The following is an 18,820-nucleotide window of genomic DNA, read 5'->3' on the forward strand; positions in this document are numbered from 1 at the left end:
ATTGACAGTCATGCCATGGAAAGTAAGATCACACTTAAGCATGGCTCATTATTTCATGCGTTTGGCCGATCTGCCAATTAAATCATGCCCCCTACCAAGGTAAAGTATAAAGATAAGAAAAATTTATACTAGGTACAGAAAGTAAGTGATAATGAAGTATGTCATATGCCTGTTTGGTCACAGTAGAGCCATCTAAAAGTGATTTTTCTCACTGTTAGACTCAACACTGAAACTATTATTAAGATCTGTTCTTTAATAAACCATAGTTTGTCCATATTATAGAATATCTATATACTACATAACACACAGAGAGGTAGATCTATACATAGTTATAGCAAGAGCTCCAGTACGTACTGTTAGAAGAAAAAGAAAAAAGTATACCAATACATATAGTATAATACTACTTATGGATTATTTTAGCCTCAAAAACAATACTTAACTGCTAAATGCAAAGAAAAAAAAAGGTCTGGAAAGACACAAAAACATAAAGGTATTACATTTTTGAGGAGATGGTCAAGGGCCATGATAGAGAATTTAGCACTGTGTATAATCATATCATTTTCTTTGGGAATTATAGTCATGTATTAACTATGTCATTAAAAATTTAACTAGGGGCTCCTGGGTGGCTCAGTTGGTTGAGCAGCTGCCTTCGGCTCAGGTCATGATCCTGGAGTCCTGGGATCAAGTCCCACATCAGACTCCCTGCTCGGTGGGGAGTCTGCTTCTCCTGCTGATCTCTCTCTCCTCTCATGCTCTCTCTCTCAAATAAATAAATAAAATCATTTAAAAAATTAAAAAAAAAAATTAACTAAAGAGGGGCACCTGGGTGGCTCAGTGGGTTAAAGCCTCTGTCTTCAGCTCAGGTCATGATCCCAGGGTCCTGGAATCTAGCCCCACATGGGGGGGGGTCTCTGCTCAGTGGGGAGCCTGCTTCCCCCTCCTTATCTCTGTGCCTACTTGTGATCTCAGTCTGTCAAATAAATAAAATCTTTAAAAAAAATTAACTAAATAGAGTTAAAATAGAAAATAATATCTAAGTATAATTTGGGTATATAATAAAAGTGAATAGTAAATTACATTAAAAGTAAGTCAAATTCCTTATAGTATTTGTATCTTTCAAAAGCTTATTCATTCTCTTTTAATCTAAAATTTAATCTAACTTAAAAATATGAATTCAAGCTAAAACCCATGGTTTTGATCATCTTTTCTGTAATATTACAAATCATGTAAAAACCCAACATTGAGGTTAAGCAAAAATAAAAAAGCCCCCCAAAACAAAAAAACAAAAACCCTCAAAACTTCAAACATACAAAAGACAAAAGAAGTCTTGCTATACAGAAAATATGGAAAGCATTATATCAAACATCCTTACCAAATTCCTTTAAACACCCCTCTGCCATTGTGTCCACAAAAAATATACAGTATCATTAAAGACAAGAGTCAGTGAATCTTTAACCCCAAGCACAGCAGATAAGTCCTAAGAATGAGATAGATTAAGTCATCAAGGGCCATGAAGGAAGAAGAGGAAAAAAAGAAAGGAAGTGAAAAACAAACCAAAACAAAAATTGTACTTAAGAGAGGAAAGAAGTGTGGAAGAGAAAGAGTGTCATTAACGCCCACCAATTTGGGAGGCATAATTGCTCCAGCACAAAGGAAACTGGCCATCTAGATTTGCAAAACAATTTACGAAGCATTTCCACATATATTAGCAAATAGAGTCTTTGTAACAACATAGTATCTATCCCATTTTATGCAAAGAAACTGAAGCTCTGAAAGTGTCAGGGAACTGCCAAAAGCTACACAGCTAATAAATGAGAGAACTGAGGTCTTTGGACTCCAAGCCCTGTGTTCTAATACCCTACTGCATCTACAGACTGTCCTTCAGATTGCTTCTATTTTTCACATAGCCATGAATATTTCAAGAATCAACTGTATCATCAACACATTTATTGATATCTACATGGTTAGCTATTCTTCTTTCCTCTAGAGAAGATAACTGAAAAAAAAATTTTGATTTGTCCATTCAAAATCAACAGACTACAGTAGAGGAGGGCAGTGGGGGTAAAAGGTGGCAATAAAAGGCTACATGAGGGAGTTTTGTGGTGATGGAGCTTTCAATATCTTAAGTGTAGTGGTGGGTACATGAACCTACACATATGCTAAAATTGTATAGAACTTAAAATACACAAACCCAAAAACTAGCATAAGCAAAATTATGAAATACTGAATAAAATCCATGGATTTTATCAATGCCAATATCCTGGCTGTGATATACTGTAGGCTTGCAAAATGTTAGTACTGGAGAAAAATGGGTAAAGGATACATGACATCTAACTATATTTTTTGTTATAACTGCAAGTGAATATATAACTATCCCAATAAAAATTTCAATTAAAAATGAAGTAATACTCATACCACCAACACTGATTCTAAACAGATTAATGATATTATATAGAAGCATAAGAAGACATATTGTCATTCAAGGCTGATTCCATTATAGTGGAACTCCAGAGGTTTTTACCCATAAAATTTTAAATTTTAAATTTTAAAAATTATTACTTTAAGCCAAAGATGATAATTTTGAACAGCATTTCGTGACATAATACTCTAAGAATGAGAGTCAGATCACCCTAGCCATGCAAAGTGTAAACCATTGATGGAAAGAAGAATCAGCCAGTTGCTTAGCAGGACAACTGGGGAATCATGGTGATAAGTATAAGATGCACCAAGAATTATTTAATAATAACACTAAGCATAATAGGTACCAACTATCAAGCACATACTACATGCCTGGATTGTGCTGGCTGGCCTCTTCACATAAATGATGAAAAATCTTCACAATAACTCTGGGTAAAATGTGGAAACTGATGGATCTTATGTAATTTACTCAAGATTAATCATTAGAAAGTTGCAAAGTTGGACATTTGAACCCAGGTTTTTCTGTCTCTAAACCTTATGTGCCATTCCCTATTCCAAAGTACACAGGAAAGAAATACTTTATCTGGATATTCCAGTACATGACTCTAGGGCAAGGGATAAAAATTACATCCAGTTGTGGAAAACTATCATTGATACCATATTTACCTGCTTGTAAGTTCCATCTAGCAAGGTGTCCAGATGTTGGAGGGGGACAGGAGTTTTATCTTTGAATCTTGTCAATAGTCGGCGCTGAATGGCCCGAAATTGTACGGCTCTTTCAGATAAGAGTTCTTCTAATTTTTCACCATTTATCCGCAACTACAATACAGAATTAACTAAATTCAGATTAAATGTGCACAACAAAACAGTCTTTACAGCAAAATCACTTGGAGGAATAATAAATTTAGATGCAATAAAAGTACTAGAAAACTTAGAATTCTTAAATAATCTTGGCATGAGAGAGACCCTTATAACTCAAAAGCCAAAAGCCAGACACATACACGCTCACACCCCTGATAAATCTGTAACTAAAAAAACAAAAAGTAATTCTATACAGTTAAAAAAAATATATCATAAGTAAAGTGACAAGACAGCAAACTGCAAAAAATAGTAGCAATACCCACAGAGACAAAAAGTCAAGCCCATAATATCTAGAAAGCACCTAAGAATCAAAAAGAAAAGGGCCAAAGTACAATACAAACCAGTAAGAAAAGAGTATCAATCAATAGAAAAAGGGACAAAATTCATAGAAAAGGTAATACAAATAAAAAGCTCTCAAACAATATAGCCTCTGATCTAGCAAGCCCATTTCTAGCAATTTATCCTATAGGTATGCTTACAAAAAGTAATGTACATACAAGGATATTCATTACAGAATTATTTGTTCTGTTGTATTATAGTAAGATATTATTAATAATCAAAATACCCATCAATAGGGGAACAGCTTAAATAATAAGACTACTTTGCAGAACTACTAAGTCCTAATATACAATGTTATCCAAAGATGCATTGAATGAAACAAAGCAAAAAACAAAAACAAAATACAGAATAGTATGTATAATATGCTACCATTCATTTACTTTTTAAAAAGAAATCTGGGGCACCTGGGTGGCTCAGTGGGGTAAACCCTCTGCCTTCAGCTCAGGTCATGATCCCTGGGTTCTGGGATCAAGCCCCACATCGGGCTCTCTGCTCAGCTGGGAGCCTGCTTTCCCCTCTCTCTCTGCCTGTCTCTCTGCCTACTTGTGATCTCTGTCAAATAAACAAACAAACAAAAAAATCTTTAAAAAGAAATATGTACATTAACATAGTTGTGACTGCATATAATAGTTCTAAAAATATACACAAGAAATGGGACACTAAAAGTTGCTCCTAAAGAGGAAACTGAGTAGTTGGAGGATAAGGATAAAAAAATAGACTCTTTTTGGAGTCAAGATGGTGGAGAAGTAGTAGGAGATCAGCTAGATAGCTTATCAAACCATTGCAAACACCTACAAATCCAATGGGAGATCAAAGAGAAGAAGAGCAACAATTCTAGAAACAGAAAATTGATCACTTTCTGAAAGATAGGGCGGGCAGAAAAGTGAAGCCAAAGCGACGAAGATAGACCACAGGGTGGGGAGGGAATGGCTCCTGGCAAGCGGTGTAACAACGGAGCACAAAATCAGGACTTTTTTTAAAAGTCTGTTCCACTGAGGGACATCGCTCCAGAGGCTAAACTGGGGTGAAGCCCACACGGGGTCAGTGTAGCCCCAGGTCCCGCGGGGTCACAGAAGGACCGGGGGTGTCTGAGTGTCGCAGAGCTCACAGGTATTAGAATGGGGAAGCCAGCTACAGAGACAAAGCCGAGGAGTGAGCTCTCAAACCAGGGTTACCTTGAACCGGTCACAGGCTCCATGAGCTGGGAGCGTGGCCGGAGGCCAGGGAGAAGGGAGTGATTGAGGGCTTTCCTCCAAGAGCGGCCAGAGGCCAGGCAGATGGCAGTAACTGAGCTCTTTTCTCCAAGCGGGAGTGATTGAGCGCTATTCTACAAGTGCACCCAGAGGCCAGGGAGACAGGAGTGATTGAGCGCTTTTCTCTGAGGGCGCACTGAGGAGTGGGGCCCCGAGCTCTCGGCTCCTCCGGGCTGGAGACTGGGAGGCCACCATTATTATTTCCATCCTCCAGAACTCTACGGAAAGCCTTTAGGGAACAAAAGCTCCCGAAAGCAAAGCAAGCGGATTACTTAGCCTGGCCCCTGACAGAGGCGGGGCAAAGACACTTGAGAATCACTACAGGCTCCTCCCCCAGAAGATCAACAAGAAACACAGCCAAGACCAAGTTCACTCACCAAGGAGAACAGTGGAATTCCAGAAGAGGAGAAAGCAAAGCAAGGAATTCATGGCTTTCTCCATGATTCTTTAGTCTTGCAGTAAATATATTTTTTTTCTTCTGCTAAATTTTTTTAACTTTTACCCTTCCCTCTTTTAACTTTTTTTTTTAACTAGTTTATCTTAACAATACCTTTCAAAAAAAATAATAATCTTTTTTGAACCTTCATTATGATAGTCATATTTTATCCTCCATTATATCTAACTACATTTTTTGTATACACATAGGGTTTTTTCTTCTAAATAATTTAGGGTACAACTTCTCTTAATAGATCAAAATATACCCTAAATCTAGTTCCGGGCTTGTTCTACTCTCCAGCCTGAGCAAATTCTCTCTACTTTCTTTTTCTTTATTCTCCCAACCAACTTACTTTATCAACTCATTTTTTAGAAATTTAAAAAAAAAAAATTTTTCTATTCTTTATAGGCTTATTCCATCCCTTCATTGTGTCTACGCTTGTATGTGTTTTTCATCCTTTAAAATTTTGGGGGGTAGTTTCTTATAAGAGACCAAAATACTCCCAAAATTAAGTGAGTAACCCTGTTCTAGTCACCAGTCTAATATATATATATGTATGTGTGTGTATATATACACATACATATATATTTCTTTTCTTTTTTAATATTTTTTCTTTATTTGTTTTCTTTTTTTAACTTTTTTTTTTTTTTCTGAACTTCTTTTTTATCCCCTTTCTCCCTCCCATGATTTGGGATCTCTTCTGATTTGGATAAAGCACATTTTCCTGGGGTCTTTGCCACCCTTTTAGTATTTTATTTTCTCCTTCATATATTCTTATCTGGACAAAATGACAAGGTGGAAAAACTCAGCACAAAAAAGAAAAAAAAAAAAAGAGGCAGTACCAAAGGCTAGGTACCTAATCAATACAGACATTGGTAATATGTCAGATCTAGAGTTCAGTATGACAATTCTCAAGATTCTAGTCGGGCTCAAAAAAGGCATGGAAGATATTAGAGAAACACTCTCCAGAGAGACAAAAGCCTTTTCTGGAGAAATAAAAGAACTAAAATCTAACCAAGTTGAAAAAAAAAAAAACAACAACAACAAAAGAAACTATTAGTGAGGTGCAATAAAAAATGGAAGCTCTTACTGCTAGGATAAATGAGGCAGAAGAAAGAATTATTGATATAGAAGACCTGATGACAGAGAATAAAGAAGTTGAGCAAAAGAGAGACAAACAAATACTGGACCACGGGGAGAGCATTCGAGAAATAAGTGACACCATAAGACGAAACAACATTAGAATATTCCAGAAGAAGAAGAAAGAGAGGGGGAACAGAAGGTATATTGGAGAGAATTATTGGAGAGAATTTCCACAATATGGCAAAGGGACAAGTATCAAAATCCAGGAGATGCAGAGAACCCCCTCAAAATCAATAAAAATAGGTCCACACCCTGTCACCTGATAGTAAAATTTACAAGTCCTAGCAACAAAGAGAAAATCCTGCAAGCAGCCCGGGAAAAGAAGTCTGTAACATACAAGGGTAAAAACATTAGATTGGCAGCAGGCTTATCCACAGAGACCTGGCAGGCCAGAAAGAACTGGCATGATATATTCAGAGCACTAAACAAGAAAAACATGCAGCCAAGAATACTATATCCAGCTAGGCTATCGTTGAAAATAGGAGGAGAGATAAAAAGAGTCCAGGACAAGCAAAAACTGAAAGAATTTGCAAACCCCAAACCAGCTCTACAGGAAATATTGAAAGGGGTCCTCTAAGCAAAGAGAGATCCTAAGAGTAATAGATCAGAAAGGAACAGAGACAAAATACAGTAACGGTCACCTTACAGGCAATACAATGGCACTAAATTCATATCTCTCTTGGGCTAAATGCCCCAACCAAAAGACACAGGGTATTAGAATGGATAAAAAAACAAAACCCATCAATATGCTGCCTACAAGAAACTCATTTTAAACCCGAAGACACTTTCAGATTTAAAGTGAGGGGGTGGAAAAGAATTTACCATGCTAATGGACATCAGAAGAAAGCTGGGGTGGCAATCCTTATATCAGATCAATTAGATTTTAAGCCAAAGACTATAATAAGAGATGAGGAAGGACATTATATCATACTCAAAGGGTCTGTCCAACAAGAAGACCTAACAATTATAAATATCTATGCCTCTAACGTGGGAGCTGCCAACTATATAAAGCAATTAATAACAAAATCAAAGAAACACATCGACAATAATACAATAATAGTAGGGGACTTAACACTCCCCTCACTGAAATGGACAGATTATCGAAGCAAAAGATCAACAAGGAAATAAAGGCCTTAAATGACACACTGGACCAGATGGACATCACAGATATATTCAGAACATTTCATCCCAAAACAACAGAATACACATTCTTCTCTAGTGCACATGGAACATGTTCCACAATAGACCACATCCTGGGTCATAAATCAGGTCTCAACTGGTATCAAAAGATTGGGATCATTCCCTGAATACTATCAGACCACAATGCTCTGAAGCTAGAACTTGATCACAAGAGGAAATTTGGAAAGAACCCAAATACATGGAGACTAAAAAGCATCCTTCTAAAGAATGAATGGGTCAACCAGGAAATTAAAGAAGAATTGAAAAAAAATCATGGAAACAAATGATAATGAAAACACAATGGTTCAAAATCTGTGGGACACAGCAAACGCAGTCCTGAGAGGAAAAAATATAGCAATACAAGCCTTTCTCAAGAAACAAGAAAGGTCTCAAATACACAACCTAACCCTACACCTAAAGGAGCTGGAGATTGAAATAGTCATCAAAAATCACCAAACAAACAAAAACAAACAAACAAAAAGCCCAGGGCCAGACGGCTTCCCAGAGGAATTCTACAAAACATTTAAGGAAGAATTATTCCTATTCTCCTGAAACTGTTCCAAAAAATAGAAATGGAAAGAAAACTTCCAAACTCATTTTATGAGGCCAGCATCACCTTGATCCCAAAACCAGACAAGGATTCCATCAAAAAAGAGAATTACAGACCAATATCCTTGATGAACACAGATGAGAAAATTCTCACCAAAATACTAGCCAATAGGATCCAACAGTACATTAAAAGGATTATTCACCACGACCAAGTGGGATTTATTCCAGGGCTGCAAGGTTGGTTCAACATCCACAAATCAATTAATGTGATACAACACATTAATAAAAGAAAAAACAAGAACCATATGATACTCTCAAGAGATGCTGAAAAAGCATTTGACAAAGTGCAGCATCCCTTCCTGATTAAAACTCTTCAAAGTGTAGGGATAGAGGACACATACCTCAATATTATCAAAGCCATTTATGAAAAACCCACCACAAATATCATTCTCAGTGGAGAAAAACTGAAAGCTTTTCGGCTCAGGTCAGGAACACGGCAGAGATGTCCGTTATCACCACTGCTATTCAACATAGTACTAGAATATCAACAATAGCCTCAACAATCAGACAACAAAAAGAAATGAAAGGCATCCAAATTGGCAAAGAAGAAGTCAAACTATCACTCTTCGCAGATAATATGATACTATATGTGGAAAACCCAAAGACTCCACTCCAAAATTGCTAGAACTTGTACAGGAATTCAGTAAAGTGTCAGGATATAAAATCAATGCACAGAAATCAGTTGCATTTCTATACACGAACAACAAGACAGAAGAAAGAGAAATTAAGGAGTCTATCCCATTTACAACTGCACCCAAAACCATAAGATACCTAGGAATAAACCTAACCAAAGAGGCAAAGAATCTATACTCAGAAAACTATAAAGTCCTCATGAAAGAAATTGAGGAAGACACAAAGAAATGGAAAAATGTTCCATGATCATGGATTGGAAGAACAAATATTGTGAAAATATCTATGCTACCTAAAGCAATCTACACATTTAATGCAATCCCTATCAAAATCCCATCCATTTTTTTCAAAGAAATAAAACAAATAATCCTAAAATTTATATGGAATCAGAAAAGACCTCGAATAGCCAAAGGAATATTGAAAAAGAAAGCCAAAGTTGCTGGCCTCACAATTCCGGACTTCAAGCTCTATTACAAAGCTGTCATCATCAAGACAGTATGGTACTGGCACAAAAACAGACACATAGATCAATGGAACAGAATAGAGAGCCCAGAAATAGACCCTCAACTCTGTGGTCAACTAATCTTCGACAAAGCAGGAAAGAATGTCCAATGGAAAAAAGACAGCCTCTTCAATAAATGGTGTTGGGAAAACTGGACAGCCACATGCAGAAAAATGAAATTGGACCATTTCCTTACACCACACACGAAAATAGACTCAAAATGGATGAAGGACCCCAATGTGAGAAAGGAATCCATCAAAATCCTTGAGAAGAACACAGGCAGCAACCTCTTTGACCTCAGCCACAGCAACTTCTTCCTAGAAACATCGCCAAAGGCAAGGGAAGCAAGGGCAAAAATGAACTATTGGGACTTCATCAAGATCAAAAGCTTTTGCACAGCAAAGGAAACAGTCAACAAAACCAAAAGACAACTGACAGAATGGGAGAAGATACTTGCAAACGACATATCAGACAAAGGGCTAGTATCCAAAATCTATAAAGGGCTCAGCAAACTCAACACCCAAAGAACAAATAATCCAATCAAGAAATGGGCAGATGACAGGAACAGACATTTCTGCCAAGAAGACATCCAGATAGCCAACAGACACCTGAGAAAATGCTCCACATCACTCAGCATCAGGGAAATACAAATTAAAACCACAATGAGATACCACCTCACACCAGTCAGAATGGCTAAAATTAACAAGTCAGGAAATGACAGATGCTGGCGAGGATGCGGAGAAAGGGGAACCCTCCTACACTGTTGGTGGGAATGCAAGCTGGTGCAACCACTCTGGAAAACAGCGTGGAGGTTCCTCAAAAAGCTGAAAATAGAGCTACCCTACGACCCAGCGATTGCACTACTGGATATTTACCCTAAAGATACAAACGTGGTGCTCCGAAGGGGCACGTGCACCCGAATGTTTATAGCAGCAATGTCCACGATAGCCAAACTAAGGAAAGAACCTAGATGTCCACCAAGAGATGACTGGATAAAGAAGATGTGGTATATATATACAATGGAATACTATGCCGCCATCAAAAGAAATGAAATCTTGCCATTTGCGATGATGTGGATGGAACTACAGGGTATTAGGTTAAGTGAAATAAGTCAATCGGAGAAAGACAACTATCATATGATCTCCCTGATATGAGGAAGTGGAGATGCAACAGTGGGGGTGGGGGGCGGTAGGAAAAGAATAAATGAAACAAGATGGGATCGGGAGGGAGACAAACCCTAAAAGACTCAATCTCACAAAACAGGCTGAGGGTTGCTGGGGGGAGGGGGATCAGGAGAGGGTGGTGGGGTTATGGACATTGGGGAGGGTATGTGATATGGTGAGTGCTGTGAAACATGTAAACCTGGTGATTTACCCAGGTTTACCTGTACCCAGGGATAAAAATATATGTTTGTAAAAAAATTTAAAAATCAATTAAAAAATAGACTCTTTTTACTATAACTCTTCTCATAATCTTTGAATTTAATATTATTAAAATAAAGAAGCTAGTGAGAGTCATAGAGTAGAGGGAACACTCCATGAAATCAGATTATATAAACTGCTAATTCAACTATACAAAACAATCATCAACTAGTCTTAAAATAAACAGCATTTTCAAAATGTTCAGAAATCAGGGGCACCTGGGTGGCTCAGTCAGTTAAGAAACTCTTGATTTCAGCTCAGGTCATGATGTCAGGGTCCTGAGATTCAGCCCTACGTCTGTCTCTGGCTGACTGTGGAACCTGCTTAAAATTCTCTTTCTTCCTCCTCACCCTCCACAACCCTCCATCCCCCACCGCCCCCACTCAACCGCACTCTCTCCCCCTCTCAAAAAAAAATAAATAAAAGGTTCAGAAATTAAACATATTACAATTTACATTTCTTATATCAAACAAAACTTCCTTTTCAGTGTATGCATTCTCCATATGCATGACTACCAAAAAAAAAAAAAAGAAAAGTATTGTATTTTGTATTGTATTACTTGAAATTGTATTACTGTCTTTTAATCCCAATTTCAGAAGCACTAAGTAACTAACTAAACCAAAGAATATTCTCTTGAAGGGCGGAGGTGGGGGGAGTTCATTACCAAAAGTTAAATGATTTTTTAAAATAACTAAATTTTTTAAAAAGAATATTAGCCTGATTATCATAATATACTTTTAATAATATAATTTCTAGCTATAATATTTTATTTACTAAATTCATGAAACACACAAAAATTAAGAAGACAGTTTCAATACTGACACATCAGCCAGGTTACTCCATTGAATGTGTAACCAAACATCAGTGATTGAAATGTTTTCATGTCTCAGAATTTCAACATTTAACAAGTATTGCTCTAAGGGCCAAGCATTGCTCTAGATATACCAATGAATAAACAGACAAAAACTCCTACCTTCATGGAGCTAACACTAAGGGACACTAGAATTCCAAAAGCTATCTTAATTCAAAAGATTAAAATCACGTCTTTTTTAAAAAAGCAGAAAGTGGGGCCAGAGAGAAAGGAAATATAATAATGCTTTTTTAAACTGTGTAACAAAAGGAAGTGCCTATAGTTCATCATGTTCCCTAAACCCCTCCCAGAAAGAAAAAGCCCCTGATATGGAAAGTCCAGAGATTTACTAGCCAGCAAATAAGGGGGGGGGGGGCTGTATTTCAAACTTATAGTCAATCAGAATCTAATATTTTGTGTTTTAAATATTACAGATACATAATTAGTATAGTCTTTTTGTGGTCTCTTCCATAAACCACTAGATCCCAGTTTTGCACAGTGACACAGGAATTTTTTAAAATATATCCTAGAGGACTGCAAAGGTTCTCAATCCTTAAAATACCTAAATATATTCCCCAAATGTAAATTTTGGTGCCATGATTTGGCCACAAGCATACTGTCCTATAAAATACTATCAACACAGATGAAAGATAATCCAAGTAAGCTCAATTAATTTGATAACGAGATGTTGTGACTGTATGCAGTGAAATTTTCCCTTCATGTTCATACTCTACCAAAAGAAGAAGTCTTTAGAGGTTAAAGTCAATGTTCTTATAATGTCAAAGGGATTGAACTACATAGAATGTTCATGAGACATGACATACTCACTCTGTCATGCACACATCACACATTGTTGTTTATATACTGATTTGCCAAAACCTACTGATTCCTTAAAAAGTAGTTATGCTAGAGAATCAATGCTTCCTTGAATAATGTTCAAAATCCTTTTGAAATCTGCCCCCCGACCAGCCCTTGTAATTGCCTACAGGGTCTATTTATGGGCAAATAAGTAAATAGAATATGGTGAATTTTTTTTTAACACATGAGATTTTTAAAATAATGACTGTCATTTGTCCAGTTCATTTATCAAATATAACTCCTGACTATTTCCAAATATAAAATCAGTCTTCAAAGAATGAAGATTTTATCCCATCATGATACTCAGGACAATCTAACATAGGCTCTTTCACAGAAGAAATGCAAAAATATTTGGGCAACACAGTCACTGTCAGATCTCATTTGTTTAGACATTTAATCATTCAGCATTTACTAAGTGCCCATTGTGCCAGATACTAAAGAATATTTTATGTGGTTAACCCTCATTCAGATGCAGAAGTTCTGATGTGCTTGTTAACAAGGAAAAGGAAAAATCACTTTACTTTATAATCACACCTCATTTATGGCCTGCTAGAATTAGTTAGCCAAATGGCTGTCGATAAGCTCAAATAGTTTTAACACTGGGTTATTGGGGTCAAAGGCTAAGTCCCCATGTGGGAGAATTAAATCAGCTCTGTTCTGAAGCCAGACCACATGCTTAGCTCCAGGCAGTCACTCTGTTGATGTCTGTAAGTGATCACAAACTGGGCAAGAGGGCAGGAACAGATACATAAAATCTACCAACCACATAAAATAACTACATGAAGCATTTGATATAATAGCCAAGTATACTAGAATTCTTTCCTTTGTAGCATCTCCTCTCTTTCGTACAGAGAAAAATTACAGGTAATGTTAGTTATGATAGTACACACCTCAAAATGATGATCAATCAACTCAAAATATTCTTGAAGGGGCACAGATCCAGAAAACGAACAGGCAAAATCTTTGATTCCCTGTTTTTCAAAATATTCCTGAAGGCGGATAATAAGTTCATTTGTTATGAGCCAAAGATCTTCAAACTGTTCACTCTGAATGCGATACCGTTCTGAGAAAGAAAATAATTAAGGAAAAATGCTTATTAACACATAATTACTAGCTGAAACTATGTGAATTATCACTAACTCTGATATAAATACCATAAATTGTATTTTTGGAATACAAATATGATTTCTAGTGCTTTATTACAGTTTTCTACATCAACCACTTAACATTTTCAAATTTAATTCCAAAGGTTTGTGGTTACATTAGCAAGCTGCAGAGTATGGTCCTTTTCCCTGTTTCTTATCATAGGTTTCAATACAATAGAATACCCAAAAAATAAATAAATAAATAAATAAAATTTTTTAAAAATACAAAATTTAGTCCTTCTAAGAAAGAAAGAAAGAGAGAGAGAGAAAAAGAGAGAGAGAAAAAGGGGAAAAGGAAGCAAGCAAGCTAGCTTTGTTTATAAGGTTAAAAAAAAAAAAGCCTGCAAAAGTATAATATGGTATTCATTAAATTTTTCAGAATATTGATGTGAAATAAAACTTACACTCTAGAAAGTCCCTCACATCCTAGACATTGTAGCCAGCTTAAATTCCTGTAATCATGATCAAAGTTTTCTCTTTTTCTAATAGTTCTTTTATTTATATTTGTAATCAGACTCTTCCCTAAATATAAACATTGCTTCCCTCCATTAGCTGAAACCTCAGCTCCAAGAAAGCCTAATTCCTATCTGTCCCCCGTTTAATGATGACAACAATGATGACAAAGGTGACAATAACTACATCTATGATAAGAGCAACTGCTATTTGTTGAGCGCCAACTATGAACCAAGCACTGTGATTGCAACAACCTCTTTTTAATAAAAAGGAAAACCACACACAGAATTTCAGACACTCATCTAAGGTCACAAAGCAAATTCAATGTCAGAGCTAGAGTTCATGATACATACCCTTTTCCCCTATCTAAATCCTACCTATTCTTCAAGACCTGGCTTCAAGCCTACATACCCCAAGAAATCTTCTCTACCATCCACAGCAAACCCTAATGTGTAGTAGGCACTGTCTTGAGCACTCTGCAGTCACTCTCTGGTTTAAACCTCAATACCCCTATGGAGGAATTATGTTATTCCTATTTTACAGAAGAGTTTAAATAATCTGTAAGGTCATCTAGCCAGATAGTAATAGGACAGGGATTAGAACTCTAGCCATTAATCCAAAGATTAGCTATTAATCTTAACCACATTACAGTATTGTATCTCTTTGAATTTATCTAGAGATTTAGTATGTCTACAGTTTATTATGCATTTTATAACCATGCATTTTTTTAATTAACTTTTAATTTTAGATTTACAGAAAAATTATGAAGATTATACAGAGTTCCCACACACCCTTCACCCAGTTTCCCCAATTATTATCTTACAGTATTATGTACATTTATTATGATTAATGAATGCAAACAGATACCCTGGGCCATTAAGTAAAGTTAAGGTTAAGTGGATTACACTGATAGGTTTTCGGACACTGAATCAGCATTGCATACCTGGAATAAATCCCATTTGGTCAGGGTGTATACTTTTTCTTATTCCTATTTAACTTTCCATATGATTATATTCAGTTTCTCCAAGAGATTATAAACTCTTGGAGAGTTTATATATTGGTTCCCCTATAGTATAGAGGAACCAATTCCCCTATTCTATGTAATTCACCAGTTATTAAGCATCTGTTATGTACAATTTCATAAAGAAATACATGTTAGGAGTACAAAGATGAAGTCAGTCTCCTTGAGTAAGGAGTCTAAGGTCTTGCTAAGGTAGCATGACACATGAACATGTAAAATATTTATTATATTCCTCATCATACCTTGACAAATTCTATAAATATATGTCATCTCTAAATTGATTATTAGGACTTCAATTTGTCATCCTCCACCAGAATTCAAAAATATATCTCTTCTCATTCTCCTAGTCATCTCTCTTTCAATTATATAAAGAATAAAATATACTGGATATGCCTGCCATAGCATATGGCAAAAACCCTGATGTTTTCTGCTATCATATAATTTCTCCTGGATTGTCCCCCAGCTCTCCCCTCACCATAGTCTTATTCTGGATTCTGATTTCTGCCCACAGTGCTGATCAGATGATTTCCTCATTTCTCCCATCAAAGAGAATAGGGCTTTTACCTTTCTTTACAATTGTCACTGGATGGTTAATTCTCTAAGAACAAAAAGAGCACAACTGTGGTGGGGAAGGAGAAAAGAGGTAGAAGAATAATGATGACAAAATACAGTATTAGAATTCTCTAAATCTCAGGTCCTATCCAAGCTAAACTTGGGAGCCAACATATTAATCCCAGACTGGTATTTATTCACTCTTTCAATTATTTACGCAACTCAGCGCAAGATACTGAGATAAAACCATGAATACAGCAAGAGCCTCTGTCCTCAAGGAGTTCACTGCAGACCTGGAAAAATGGAGTGATGGGGCAAGAGTAAACACTGTTTCTGCCATTACTGATTCAGGTATACTTCATGAAGGTTGACGTTGCCACAAAAGTGCCAGGACTTCCCCACAAGGGATACATTCCTATTTTCAAGTATGTGATGGTCTATAACATAGCAGAAGAGTTGGACAATAACAAAGGAGCTGCAAAGGAGAGAAGGCACAGTAAGTATTGTGTAATAATTACAGATATTTGTAGAGTTAGCTGCCTCAGGAGGTAGGGAACAATCTCACTCCATTGGAAGCATTTAAGGCTCAGAGCTCTTTGGCATTTGGTGGTTTCTTGAAAATCTCCTTGAGAATTTTAGAACTCAATAGGGAAGAAAGACAGGTCATCTCACATACAAATCTGTCACTCCATCTGTCCTGTGACAGATATCTGGTGCCAGCTCAGTGCTGCCTCCAGGTCCTGGCCATTTGTCCCTCCTAGGCAGATGTTTGGCTTCTGGCTCAGGACTGGCTCTAGGACCCTGTCTTTTTATGTGTCTGTCCATTTGGGCGCAGCTGTATGCCCAGCCCATAGCCCCTGCTTCCAGACCCAGGTACTACCCTAGGCCTTCTAGCGGAAAAATCTAAGCTGGGCCAGCTTCACCTCCTTTTGCAGCTTTGCGATCTCCCAAAACACTGGCTTCATATTTTTATGCAACAGGTCTTGCTGGATGTAGTAGATAAACATGACAAAATTGCACACTACAGTGATCCAAGCTAGAGGGGATGGTGAGATGTAGTTGTGGCTTTGAAAGTGTCAGAGCCAGATATGGTACTGGCAGGTATCAGCACGTTATGGTGGCACTGCCACACTTAACTGTGTCCACTCTTACTGCAGCAATATCTGCAAAGCCATGGGCTAGATGGGGAGCATTTGTTGTCTTCCAGACTGGCCTACAACAGCACCAAGAAATCCCACACTATAAAGTCCAGGCAACGGCCCACATCCTCTGGGTACACCCTTCCCAGGAAGGAACAGGGCTTGTTCATGATATGCAATTCCCTCCAGGCTTAGAACTCTGCAAAAAGGGCCATACCTATCTCCTTGTCCTCCTCATCCATGGCAACAGTATGTCCCATAGAGGGGCTCACGGCTGGGCAGAGGGAGCTGCTAGTGTTTCTGGCCCTAGTGGGGCCCAGTCTTAGCAGGGTTTAGCAGCTGTAAGTGGGGCTCCTGGTTGGAAGAGGCTAGATGTGGATGTGATGACTTGTATCTTCAAGGCTGTCACCTCCACCCGCAGCATGTCAGTCAATTCTACCCACCACTTCCTTTAGCAGCTTTTCCGATGCCACCTATTTCATAAGAGCTTCTCATATCATTTTGTGGGCTTCCTCAGAAAGTCTGGCCGTCGGCAACACCTCCAGCTCCTGTTCCAGGGGTTCCCACACCTCCCACAGTTGCTCATCATCCTCATCTTTCAGCTTCAGCTCCTTCTGGGCTATGTGAGCTCCTCCTTCAGGAGCTCAGAGCCCTGCCCTTCTTGTAAATCTCCGTGGAGATCCTGTAGGAATACCTGTCAATAATATTAGAGAAGAGCTCCCTCCCAGGTTCATAACACTAAGCAATATCCTTTACCACTCTCAGATCCTGAGATTCTGAAAGTGAAAAGACACAGTGCCTTAATAATGCTCATTTTAATAAAATTCTTAAAATGCTGCCTGCCACATGATAAGTACTCAATAAATGTTACCAACTATCATCACTGTCACCATTATTTCCTCATGTGTGTGTATTCTCAGTGATAAATTCTGATAAGTTTTCACACTAACTTTGGTGGGCAGACTTTCCTGATCATACCAGAATATGCTTTGTTTCCAGATTTTCTTGCCAGTATCTACCTGGACAATTTAACAAAAACTGGTAGGATAAATCTTGTTAAAACACAGCACATAAAAACTGCTCACTTGGCTTCAACCATACTAGCTTCCTCAGTGTCCCTGAAAGCACATTCCTGCCTCAGGGCCTCAGGGTAGGGATTCCATCATAAACCTGGTTAGACCCACATAGAACCTAATTAACCCAGTAACTTCCAAAGAGTAGATATGAAAAAAAAAAAGTGGCTTTAATAAAATGTATTTTCCTTGGCAGAGAATTTGCTGTCACTTTAGATAAAGCTACAAAATTTTTACATAAACATTATAGTACTAATATTTCAAAGAAAATCTCATTCATTATGGTTCTAGAAGGATTCTGAATAGGTTTCACAAGCAGGTAGAAAAATCTGGGATGCAGTCTAAATACACGTAAAGAATAAAATTTCTTGTATATAAAATGAAATAAAACTATAGGAAAAGATTATTCCATTCAAGTATAATTTTCCAATACAAATGTGTGACAATTTACATACCCGAAAAGGCATGTACATAAACAACTCGAATTACTGTGACACATCTAAAAGTATTACATGCTGGCTCAACATGTTAAAAAAAAAACACACATTTCAAGATTCCTTGAATGAAGCAAAGGAGCAAACCCTGGATATCCATGTGAAGAGCATTCCAAGCCAGGGAAATGAGTATAAAAGCCCTGAGGCAGGAATGTGCTTTCAGGGACACTGAGGAAGCTAGTATGGTTGAAGCCAAGTGAGCAGTTTTTATGTTGCGCTGTAACAAGATTATCATACCAGTTTCTGTTAAATTGCCCACACAGATACTGGCAAGAAAATCTGGAAACAAGGCATATTCAGGTATGATCAGGAAAGTCTGCCCACCAAAGTTAGTAAGAAAATTTATCAGAATTTATCACTGGGGGAACCATGGACAAGATTCTCAACAGAATACCAACAGTAGCCCCAAGTTCAGCTGGCCAGGCGCCGACCGTTGATTGTGCA

General features: G+C 37.5%; 1 protein-coding gene across 2 annotated transcripts in view; it reads right to left on the reverse strand.

Annotated features, from left to right (window-relative positions):
- The window catches only part of BBS9 (Bardet-Biedl syndrome 9), a 453,073-nt gene that overhangs the window by 210,786 nt on the left and 223,467 nt on the right, over positions 1-18,820 (reverse strand). For both annotated transcript variants that reach the window (XM_032871845.1, XM_032871835.1), the window contains 2 exons: positions 13,390-13,562; positions 3,085-3,237 (listed from right to left, as the gene is read on the reverse strand). In XM_032871845.1, coding sequence (XP_032727736.1) covers positions 3,085-3,237; positions 13,390-13,562 — 326 coding nt within the window. The remainder of the gene's footprint in view (positions 1-3,084; positions 3,238-13,389; positions 13,563-18,820) is intronic.

This window comes from Lontra canadensis, unplaced genomic scaffold, assembly GCF_010015895.1.
Source record: "Lontra canadensis isolate GAN:19392208 unplaced genomic scaffold, GSC_riverotter_1.0 scaffold2, whole genome shotgun sequence".
Taxonomy (NCBI): domain Eukaryota; kingdom Metazoa; phylum Chordata; class Mammalia; order Carnivora; family Mustelidae; genus Lontra; species Lontra canadensis.